Source organism: Sinohyriopsis cumingii, chromosome 18 (genome assembly GCF_028554795.1).
Source record: "Sinohyriopsis cumingii isolate HCF-2022 chromosome 18, ASM2855479v2, whole genome shotgun sequence".
NCBI lineage: Eukaryota > Metazoa > Mollusca > Bivalvia > Unionida > Unionidae > Sinohyriopsis > Sinohyriopsis cumingii.
Window position 1 is genome coordinate 37,110,808 of NC_142978.1, and position 13,081 is coordinate 37,123,888.

At 35.2% G+C, this 13,081-nt stretch overlaps 1 protein-coding gene across 4 annotated transcripts in view; it reads right to left on the reverse strand.

Annotated features, from left to right (window-relative positions):
- LOC149776411 (uncharacterized) overlaps positions 1-13,081 on the reverse strand; it is a 115,154-nt gene that overhangs the window by 32,173 nt on the left and 69,900 nt on the right. For all 4 annotated transcript variants that reach the window (XM_089940817.1, XM_089940820.1, XM_089940818.1 and 1 more), the window contains exon 2: positions 506-665. In XM_089940817.1, coding sequence (XP_089796943.1) covers positions 506-653 — 148 coding nt within the window. In that variant the 5' untranslated portion in view covers positions 654-665. The remainder of the gene's footprint in view (positions 1-505; positions 666-13,081) is intronic.

The following is a 13,081-nucleotide window of genomic DNA, read 5'->3' on the forward strand; positions in this document are numbered from 1 at the left end:
AGGAACAATGCCTAGTTTCTTAATGTCTTTTTTTTTTTTAAAAAAAATTCAAAATACCTTCTGTTATACGATTCCAGGGATAAATGTTCTGTTTTCTCTTGTATGTTTCAAATATAATCTTGAGCTGATTTCATCCATAACATATATATATATATATATATATATATATATATATATATATATATATATATATATATATATATATATATATATATATAAAAGCATAAGAATTACACATTTTTCGTCAGAGAATTTTCACTTTCACAGCTGAAGATAATACACCATTTTTTATCCTTTGAGCAATGACGTATAATTGTAAGTAACAAAATTGTATGCAGTAATTAACGACTTTTTTTCGAGTATGCAATTGGGTGTGAGGTGGACATGGTCCAGAATAAAAAAAATATATCATAAAATCGTGCAATTTTTAGTTACATGCATGCTTGCGCATTTCAATGAACGTGCATCCATATCACTCATCAAAATTACGTTGTAGGATAAATACCAGTGTCAATGGAGGCCCTGTCCACTTCGTCTTCTGTTTCTATTTTCCCCCGCACGAAGGAATCTTGAGCATGGTATAAATCTCTCCTTTTTTCGTCCTTCTGACCTTTCCCGGCCCTGCCACACGTCTTTCCGGAACAGTTACCCATGATGTACTTCGTCTGCAAAACAGAAGTGTTTAGGTAAAGAACTAAGAATGAATGCAGCCAACACAAATTTCTAACTGTTGCTTTGTTCTCGTTTTTAGGGGAGGGGGTCAATCGATCGCTTCAGTTGAGGCATAATGGGATTGCTGACTACCTGCAAGAACTACTTACCTCCGAAATTGAAGAGTTCAACCAAATTGCAAGAACTTGTTGCTTTCAAAACTAAAGACTTTGCTACAATGGGCACATACAGTTTTACATTGTACGAAAACACGTTAGCATCAAGAATCGTACTTAGAATTACACCCCAGACATCGATCAGTAACACTTCTAGTTACTCATTACAAAAACAAAAACCAGCATAGTAACAGGGTCAAGAGTGTGGAACCATTTTGTGGGACTCTTAGCATATATGTCCGTCGGGCTGGCTGGCGCAGGGATAATATTCAAAGTTGTATAGCGGATCACATTTGTGATTTACTTAAAGGAATGGTACAGAGTGGTAAACAATAGTGGACGTATGTTTACGATTATAATAGTCCTCATTCCAAAGGAAATTCGTGTCAATGTAAAGTAAATTATTGTATAAGTGTTTGTGATTATATGGGGTACTTTAATGTCATTTTAATAGAAACAGGCCTCAAGCATCATTATGACATAAAAAGGTGATAAAAACATGCCCACTGAAATGCAATTGAGAGTGAAGAATTGTGTAGAAAACTATAATCTCTTAGAAGGCCTTCAATATCGAACGCTCTAACAGAACCTTCCAATATGTTTCATCAATAATCTGATCTAACTCAATGTCAAGGACATGTACCTATATCACCAACATATGACGCTAACACTGCAACGACTAACATGCTCCATGAAGCATTCGAACATCAGCCGAACCCACACTTTAAGTATATATAAAAAATGGCCACGTTAAATACAAGCAAATGAAAACATAGAATTAAAGGAGGAACCTTTCTGGGTGCAAGTTGCAGTTATTGTGTTAACATAATGTTTGCAGAACATATTTTTCAAAAGTACTAGAAATGAAATCACTAATGTGTCATCGATACTTCTCATATATAAGATATGACCAAATTCTGATGATACTGCCAGAGGTACCTCCAATCAGGTTTCAGGAAGAGCATAGGATGCTGGCGCACTTTAATAATGCTGCTTATGCACAATACGTTTAGTTGAAATTGCATACCTTGAGCAAAGGTCAAGGTCATTGAGGCCTGTTGGTCAAAACCATCAACAGTCAACAATGACATACTATCCAACGCAGGGTTAGAGTATAATGCATCCTCTCTGCATGAATCATAATAAAGCAAAACATTTTGGAAAGCAAATGAATTAAAACATTCCAAACGTAATTCTTTCTCAAGTGAAACTTCATTGTTATCGCAATGCGCATTGCATTTAAACATAATAATTCACATAAATTGTGCCGCTAATATTTGTTCTGCTCTTACGCTCTTGCCAAAGATATAGGATTTCCCAATAAAGCATATTCGTTTAACATTTTGTACACAAGAGGAATCATTACTCTGTCGTTGCATACTTTTATGAAGTGTTTAGTTTTAATAAGATGTTGACATGTCTGAATCTTCCTTGCGTTTATCTCTGCACCAAGTGTCAGAGTATATATTTAAATCTAAGTTTATATCGATATGTTCGTATGAAACCGGTATGCCATTTGTATTTACACGTATCATCTCCACTAACATTATTCAGCCTTGTTAGGTAACAGCGCCATTAGATTTTATCTTTTGAAAGTTCCTTTTAAGATTGTGTAAGATCTCGTTTTATTTATCTGTGTTACAAGTCTGCAATCTTTTGTTCCACAATGCGACTAAGATTTTATGTTTCGTACTTAGTCCTCCGAATCCAATCTATTGGCCGTGGTCACAAGTCCTGTTTAGAACTGGCCACTGGCAATCAACCTAACCACACATATTCGCGTAAAAAAAAAAAATGTTAGCATTATCTCTGATACTATTATGGTATCGTAATGACATACTGTTCGGTCCGGCATGTTTCGTTTCTTTTCAGTGGGTAACGAATATCAACGACGTTCACCACGATAAATAGAATAGACGATTGGGTTTTAAAATTGACAGCGTGACACCGTGAAATTGTATCAACACGAAATTGTCATTTCACTCGCAGATCGTGTAATTTCTAATTTAACTGTACTGTCGTTACGCTATAATTTATAGAATCAAGGCAATAACACCGAATCGAAAAGATGAACATTTCCTGAAAGACCCGCTTTCTCAACTGTGCGTTAGAATTGAAATACAGAATTTTCAAGTTGACTTTTTATGCACAGTGAAATCTCTCCTAACAGATCAAATGGTGTCAGTATATAATGTCCTTATAGATGATAACGTGTCATGGAACTATTGCTACAAGTATTATGTCAGTTCAAGGTAATATTCTCAATGGCCAGCTACTCTTGCCGCGCATCTGCTGCTGACATTTCAGAGAGATCGTAGAATTCTTAATGCCCGAGGCAGAATACAAATGACATGTTCTTATGTTTAAAATACGGAATCGTGTGCTTTTTATGGCCCTAAATCTTAGAATTGTGCCCTTCATTTGCATCGCATTGGCAAAAGCCCGACCTGCACAATTTTATTGTAAATAGAAGGATATTTAGAAGTTTGTGTATATTATCTATCCCGACTATTTTTTTCTTTGCATCTATTGTATTTGCAGAAACATTTCATACAAAATATTGTCCTGATCAAACGGAAAAATCTTTTCCCGAATTTGTTAACTCCCTTCCATACAAACAGGATGTGACCTCATTTGAGACGATTAACATATAAGAGTTGTATTCAATTTGTGCAGCAAAGTGTCAAGTAGAAACAAGATGCTTCAATGCGCAGCTCTAAATTGTGTGAATAATAGCAGTTCTGGAACAATCCTCAACTATTTAACTCCTTTTTCTCTCTCCATCTTTGAAAAGTAAGAAATTATCTACCAAATGAAATAACATTAAAGAAATGTTTATATTTTTTCATTCAATGTTTCCAACATCAATTTATTATGCGCGTTTGATACTGCATGTAACTGCATCGGATGAATATGCAATTTACTTCCACACTTACGTTCAAGACTGTTTTCCACTCGTTGTGTAATAAACCCCTCCTTCCCATTCTGCATTCATCTTGTTTGTGTAATGTCGATAATAGAAAAATAAATCACTTATAATTGAAAGTCTGTGTGTTCATATAAACTCGTCAGATTTCTTATAACTACACACACCGGAACACCACGATACAATTTTTTAAACAAATGTTCTGTTAACTTTTTTGATTGATAAATCTATTATAGTAACATTATTCATTAATGTGGTAATTACTCTCAAACTCGGACCAGGCTGATTCGGTACAAATCGCTAACTGATTCGGAACATATATCTGGCTGATTCTCCAAACTTCCATGTGAAATGTTATTCAGTTTAGTCCAGGATTTAAATGGGACATTTAAATTTGTTTTTAAAGATGATCTTCTCATTATGTTCCAAGTACGTCGAGCAGTTCAAATATGCATTTAAAGTAACAAAATCCCGTTAGTACGCGTGATCATGGTATTGTTATATATAATAAAATAACGTAATCATGCTTACTGTGCATCGGCAATTTAGTAGTGAAATATTTTTTAAACTTCTCGTTCAACTTAAAATAGTATGTTATGCTGAGAAATAATAAAATTACGAACACTGACAAAAAATAAGAAACAAACTAAATGATGGGTGTAGTACATGATAGCTTTCAGAAATGGTCCGAATTCTGTGCATTAGCCATAATGTTGAACTCAATAGCGACCGGATTTCCTGAGTAGGCGTCAATGATGCTTTTTATCGAGTTCAAGTATCATTCGTCAATGGTTAGCAAATCTCAATGAAAAATCAGATTAAATTGTTCAGTTAGAGAGATGATACTATAACCCTTTGGATTATAGACGGCAAAACTTCAGTCGATTTCGGGTTATAGAGGTCCATGCCATAAAGCCGTCTCAGGATGAATTTAGTTATTAGGTTGGAGCCCTTTCATGTATAACACTGCAGATGTCACATTGTGCTTACACCCGCTCTATTTTTCCAATTAAAATGCATTTAATGATTTGAAGAGCAGACCAGAGCGTACAGAAGCGGAGTTGATCAAATGGAAAAGTTGAAAAGTTGCAAATTTTATAGATTTAATAAGTTATTAAGTTGAAGAAAAACAACAATAAATAAAGCCTTAACAACCATGTGGCGACATCTCAGAATTACTATATATGATCCTTTGGGCGACTTCTCCAGGCGCAGTGGGGCGACTTCTCCGACCACCATGGGGCGACTTCTCCTAACACCTGGGATAAGTTTTCCCATAGCGAGTTCTCCATAATTCATTATCAACAATGCCAGTGTACACAGTGTCTCAAATGACGTCACACCCGCTATTTTTACAAGGGGAGGGAAGCGCGTTGTTCTATTCAAGACGGATCGGGAAAGAATATCGGTTTTTCATAAATTTCTTCGTAACGAGTAAGAATAAATGGTACAAATGTTCAGAAAATGAACCTTATACACATAGCAAATTATATATGAAGTCTGCGCGAATTTCAATTTCGCATGTTTGTCCCCATTAAGTACACGTGTTTCGTCTGCCTCAAAATCCATTGAGTGCCTACACACATGCCTTCAGGACACACGATACTAATGATATTGAAAAATGATGGCAACCAGCCTGGATATGGGTGAATATAAAATAGAGTATATATGGGTTTGGCTGACCAGGATTGGTTAATAATGTAAGTTGTTTTAGGAAAAAGAATCTGTTGAGAGCTTATCCTAGTTGTAAGTGAGAAAAAATAGAGACGTTGTTTTATTGATGGAATTTCAGTCCTTTACCAGTCTTGAGTTTGGAACACTCGTTGCTAAAATTAACACCCGACTCTTTGGTGTGGAATTGAAAGCACTTTCAAACACATGCAGGTCCAGAAAATGCCGCAGCTCATATACTTTCCTCTACACAGAAGCTGCCATCCATGTTTCATCTATACTGATAAATATAGGTTTGATCATGAGCACTAAAATATTTAAGTTATTGAATTTTTAATATCATGGTGTTTGCATAGGTTTATTATGGAAACTGATTTAGTACCGTGAGTCCTTCAAGAGTAACGTAAATATTGTGTATTTTGTGTAGTTATTCCTGTTTCATCCACCTCAATGTCTAGTTTATGCTAATACCTATGCCTTATAAAAAGATATATATACAAGTCTTTCTCAGTCCTGTATCAGACCACTCTGTGAGTATGGATTAATCTACATACTTTAAGTGTGAGGGTATAGGTCATCGTAATTTCTTTCTTATGTTACTTCGAGTCTCCTGTTTTCTCTGCCTTACATTCCATTCAATGCTAACATCGATAAATTCGGGAGTTACTTATATAATTTACTATCTGAGGGCAGGATTGGCCTTAGCAACGCGGGGCCCGATTTGGATCATTTTGACGGGGGCCCCATGTGAGAACGGCATATGATACTGAACTTAAAAATTTTCTTCCATCGCTTTAAAATTATTTTCACTCTATGGATATATTTTTTAAAACTACTAATGCGCAGGGCCCCTGTGAGCGCTGGGCCCGATTTGGGCCAAATAGGTCCAATCGACCCAAGGCCGGCCCTGTATGTTGTCACGCCGCAGAATTTTGTTCATGTACTCGTGTCTCATCTGATGTTGAGTCCCCTAACCCATTCTTTGCCTACAGCCACGTCTTCGATAGTCATTTGCACAAGTTAAAAAACAGTATGGGAATACATCTGCGAGGTTCTCATTTTCTATAATAATCATGTTTTATATGTCTTCACGTCCAATTTATGCCTATAGCAACCAATGCTTCATAGAGCCACAAAACATGGCATCGTCCCATATAACCACCTGCTTTAAAGGATATTGGCTTGTAAAAGCAATTTTACATAAATAGTAGAAGTTTTAAGTAATATTATCGTTTTCCACCGGGGAAAGAATTGAAACTCGTTAATTTGGTTGTATCGTATGGAAGGTATATCAATATGGTCGACAATTTTGTTCGTGCCCACGCAAAACAGCACGGTGATGGAATTGTAAACTTTGTTGGAATTCTGTGATTCACAGTAGTAGTAGTAGTAGTAGTAATCAAAATATATGAAAAATACTGCTACTACTACTACCACTACTGCTACTATAACTAACCAACATGTAATGAATATTATGCAAGGCTGCATATCTGGAGCTGAGAAGCATCAGCTACGTTAGCAATTTACTTTCAGCTGATGCCATTAAAATAATTGCGTGTTCCTTAGGACTTTAAAGACTGGACTATTGTAAGTCACTTCTATCTCATTATCTACTACAGAAACTTCAAATGGTTCAAAAACACAGATGCTCGGATCATTCTTAGAATCCAAAAAATTGAGCACACCTCGCCACCCCACGCTCTCTAACTTTCACTGGCTACTCGTTGAATCCAGAATCAAACAGTAAATCTGTTCACTATGCTACTTTTCGTTGATTGGCTCCAGTCCGATATACGTATCTGACCTTACCCATGTGCTCACCCCGTCTAGAAACTTAAGCTCATCTTTCAACACTCGCATTCTCATTGTTCCCACTGTTAAAATAAAGGCATAAGGACAACGTTCTTTTGTGCAATATTGCCCATAGATCTTAGGCACAATGACACTGTGATCTCAATCAAGAGGGCTCTTAAAACTTACCTATTTCGACTACAAGAACAGACTCAAGGACTTAATAATGTTAACTTCCTTAATTATTGTCAGCATGTTTTGATTTGTAATGTCATGATGTTTGTTTTTGTAATCTTGTCATTGTATGTGTTTTAATGCGTTGTCTAATATTGGAAAGTGCTTAGAGCTTCTAAACATTAGGGGCTGTAGTAAGTACACATTACTACTGCTACCACAACTACTACTACTACTACTACTACTAATAATAATAATAATAATAATAATAATAATAATAATAATAATAAATATAAGGTCCAATTTTAAAATATATTTGTAATTCATTTAATATTAGAAGCTTGAGTGTGTATTTTGCGCAGTGCATCCTTTTTATTATACTGAGAAAAGTTATTGCATACAACTGATTTTGAATGAATTGATTTGAATGTGCAGAAAAAGTAAATTCGTTTGTGAAGATGAACAGATGAATACTGTCTATTTCAACTGACTATGGCCGATAGACCTGATCGATGACAGTTGTTATCTCCCTTGGCTTAATAATTGCCATAATTTACCGACGATGCAACGCTCGTCCGGTGATCAAATTTGTACAGTAATGGTGTCAAACAAGGCTGCGAATGAACTTTGTGACCTAGAAAATTTTAGTGTCAAGTGCCTTAAAACGTATTTACGGGAACACGCCATATATATATATATATATATATATATATATATATATATATATATATATATATATATATATATATATATATATATATATATATATATATATATATATATATATATATATATATATCCCTGTACATGCGGAAGTTATGATTCGTAGTTGTTTGAATAATAACAACAACAAAAACTTTGATTTTAGACTCGCCATAAAGTTCTGCCTGAGAATGATGGGATTTGCTGTGTTTGGGGCATGAGTGGATTTTTAATTTGGACCCGCAAAGACAACGGTCCGACAGAGATGTTAACATAAGATCACGTAGAGGGAATAGCAGCACTAAGACAAGCCAAGAGACAACTTTTGGGAATATTGGTCCATTTGAAATAAGTGTCATAAAATGATATTTCTAGAATAGTTATTAACAAAGGCGAAATCCAAAGTTTAAGTAGTCTTTCTCTCAAAATTAGTAGTCTAAGTTTCTTTGGAAAACCGGAATTTAGCTCTGAAGACAATTAACATGTATTTCTTTCTCTTTAAATAAATAGTCAAAGGAACGTGGGTCTGGAAGAATTTTATTCCAGGATGCATAGAGAGATTCGGCTTTATCGAAAAGGCACAAAGGTATTCTCTCACTCACATACAATATCCACTGATGTAGGTTTTTAATTATTTATTCAATTTATTCGTGTCAAATTCATGCTTCAGTTTTCATTGAGTTCAAAAATTAATTGTTTCCTTTTATTTGTCTTGAATGTTAAATGCAATCTAGGTTGTCATACAAAATTTACTTGTAATGAAGGTGTTCGGATTTAGTGGTTTGTATGTAATAAAAATCATGTATTGTAGGAACTTCATGGATTACTCTGACACGAATTGTAAGAATTAATACGTCTGTTTTAAATAAGGTGTCAGTATGATAAGACCTGATTATCTATGTCAATGGATCGTTAGACAGCAAGTAGTGTAGTTAAGACAATTCATTTGTTTAATTAAGTTGTGAATTCTTTCCACCGAGAAAATCGGCGTGTGTCGACCGACATTGTGCGGCTGGTAATTTATAGCCCACGGTGGTGCATAATAGTTATGAAAGAGGTCCAGTTGTGTTATAGTTCCAGTAAGAATTGTGAGTAGCCGCGAGAAAACTCATCATGATCAGGTTGCGAACTGACCATAGCTTAGTTCTGTTGAATTACGATAAGACGATAGCCGAAGTAATAAGAGTGGGAATATTGTTCGATCCCAGGAGAGGAAAAATAACCTGACAAATATTTAGGTTGCGTATTACATTTATTTGAAGGAAATATAGCTCCATACCTTCACCACGTAGTGGAGAAAGATAGCAGAAAGTCAGTTTACGGTTGATGACAAGAAGAGGAGAGAGAGAGAGAGAGAGAGAGAGAGAGAGAGAGAGAGAGAGAGAGAGAGAAGGAAAATAAATACGACAACGTTGATCTGTCACCAATAGTGGTTTGGAGAGGGGACCGGAAGCAATCAGGTTATGCTGACATACCGGCAATTTGAGTTCGATCAATCACTCGATTCCGTGATGAAATTTATTTTATCGATATAACAGAACGGCTAATTGCATTACGCATAAATTGTGTAAATTTATGTCTAAGAGAAAGTGTATCATTCAAAAATGTCATGTTTAATTTAATTTTGTTAATGTAATTAAAATGTCACATTTTACATCCGGGGGCTTGTGTTGTTCTATTATATATCTTTGTTCAGATCTTTGTTATTCCATACATTAGTTTTATATTTTATATTATTAATTACTCGATACGGACAATAACACTGGTTGATCATCTCCAAGGTAACCAAAACCCAAGCACCATAGGCGGCGCTGTACCGTTTCGTATTTTGCTAAGAGTTAGAATTTTAAAGAAAAAGAATTTCCCCGGGTTTCCTCACCGACTATTTAAAAAAGATCTTGTATATCGTACGTATTGTTCAAAGAATCTTTAATTTCCTTTATTTTAGTGTATGATTGATGGGTGTAATATGGGTTATAGAGTATACTGACTTGCATTACTCCAGATGTGCACGTTTCAAAAAAGTGCTAGCTCCACTTGGTCATTTTCACTTCCTGGACTTCAGAGGGAAATTGTAAAAAAAAAAGAAGAAAAAAAAGCTGATAACGTTTTTGACATTTTATTTATTTGGTAATTCATCCATTGTACTTTCAGAAGCTGGTATTATCTAGTTGGGTACAATTCATTTTCCCAATATTAATAGGTGCTAAAGATAGTGTACTTTAGGCTAATTCAGAGTGATTTTTTTTAGCACAAGGGAGCAGTCATTTTAGTTAGCAGTGTGTTTAGATCATCTACAATTTCCAAAAGTACAATATCCAAAGAAATGTCAGCCACATTACATTAAAGTAGCATAGAGGTATGCCAAAGTTCTCTCCACTGTGCATATTTCAGATACAAACAACTTCACCTTACATAATTCACTTTATCAAAAGTACTTTAACTGGAGAGCACCCTCATAGCAGGTGGGGGGATAGCATATATATTACATCATCCACCAAAACCTAACACAGACCCAAATCATATGGGTCAGCCTGATAATCGAGATGTATGAGAATTATGTATAACTTGTTTCTAACATTATTATACGTGACCGCTCAAAGTCCTTTAAATTAACACCGCCTTCTACACTCATACCTGTAGTTTTAATGATAATCAATATTTATGTAATAACTTGGAGGTAAATGTTTGGCATTAATATGACGGCAATATCAAGCAATATTAACAGTTTGTTTTATGCATTTCTGAAAACAGAAAATACTATTTGTTGCAGACAAACAACCGACATGCAAAACGATAATAAGCTTCCACCGTTCTGAAACATGAATGAATATATTCCTTGTAGTGCAAATTTATGAAATGCTACGAAATAAATTACAATATAAATTGTATGAATTAACTCAGCATGCACAGACTTATGGTGCTATTTGTGTGTATACATACATACATACATACATACATACATATATATATATATATATATATATATATATATATATATATATATATATATATATATATATATATATATATATATATATATATATATATATATATATATATATATATATATATATATATATATATATATATAATAGTGTCAGGTCTTAACACTTTGTTTACTTTTAACTTATAAGTTGGTCAAATATACAGGAATCTTAGGGTTGTATGTGACCTATTAGAACTGCTGCATTATGTGTGAGAATTTTGAAAGACGTGCGACTAGTGTCTAACATTCAGGTCACTGACTTGGATATTGTTTGTTGTTAAAGTGCGTAACATGTCTTTTTTTATAAATGCTGCCTAAACAAAAAGAAAGTTGATGACCAAAAACCAAATGCCAAATGGAGCATATTACCATTATAGTGATATTGAAAAATTGTCTAGTTGAAGGTCATCAAAATCAAATTATATAAATTAGTTGCACGTTTGTAGATGTGACAATTCACCTATGAAAACACATATGTCACGCAAAAAGTATAAGCAAACGATATACCCATAAAATAACAAATTATAGTTCAAAGAAACAGAATGTTTCTGTAAGAATTCTGAATTATTTTAATCTTTTCTCTTCGGGGTATGCATAGAGGAAATAAATGGGGGGGGGTAGCACTGCATTGTGACACTTTAAACAAACACTAGGTACTTCTTTAATTGACATAGTTGTGTATAATACAACGAAAAGGCCTGTGGATACACGACTGGAAATAACCGATTTAATGCTATTCTTTATCGCCAACGCATTTTTTAAATTACTTCTGCTATCTTGAACTTCTCCACCTGTATCGGTCATGCATCGGTGCGTGCCTGGCCTCATGTGCGGAGCATCATGGGAGGCCATGTACCAGACTACCACTACTGGAAGAAGCCTGCCGCAGTGAAGCAGAGAAAACGCTACGGTTATTCGGAATAATTAAAGACTCTTCAATAGATCGTGTTACAGCCTAGATAAATATCTTGAATATCAATTCATTAGCACACATATTCTCAGCTGCATTATTTTAGCGTATTGTCTTTGCAAATTTAGATAAGAAAACAATTTGTGCTTAAAAGCATCTAAATGCTGGTCCTAAAGCAAAATCCATACCTGATTCATTTTCAAACACAAAAAAACTGTCGTGTAAACAGGCTGTAAAGACAAACTTAACGAGCGCAGATAAATTTCTTTGGTATACTTCCTTCTTCCTTGCCAACTGTAGTTGTGCAAGAAAATTTATATTGATGTAGGTAGGTAGGTAAGTACGTATGTACGTATGTATGTATGCATGTATGTATGTATGTATGTATGTATGCATGCATGCATGCATGCATGCATCTATGTTTGTAACGCCAGTTTTCAGCACAAGATAGGTTATACGTGGCAGCCAGTATAAATGGTGGAGGAAGAACCAAGGAAAACACCGGAAAGAACTACCGACCCACAAGAAGCTAATGGCATGCTTTCACACATACCCACATTCGCCGAACCCGACACTCGAAAACATACAGACAAATGTGAGATGGCAATGATCCGTAACGGTGAGCGCTTTAGACCACTCAGGACCCCTATGTATGTATGTATGTATGTATGCATGTATGTATGTATGTATGAATGAATGAATGAATGTATGTGAGTGCGTACGCGTGTGTGTGTGTGTGTGATTTAGATTTTTAACGTAGCTTTTTTTTTAAATTCAGTCATATCTCTACGATGTCTGCAGTGTGATAGTTTATAGTGATATATAGCACTGGGGCATCATGTAGCATACCCATTCACATTATCCTGACACCAGGCCGACCAGTCCTAACACTAACCTCTTACTGTTGAGCGCCAAGCGAGGCAGATGTTAGTACCATTTTTCAAAGTCTTTGGTATGACTAGGCCGGGGTTCGAACCCGCGACCTCCCGCATCCGATGTATGTGTGTGTGTGTGTGTGTGTGTGTGTATTTAGGTACGTACGTATGTATGTATGCATGTACCGTTATTTGTGAGGTGTTTGTGTGTGTAAG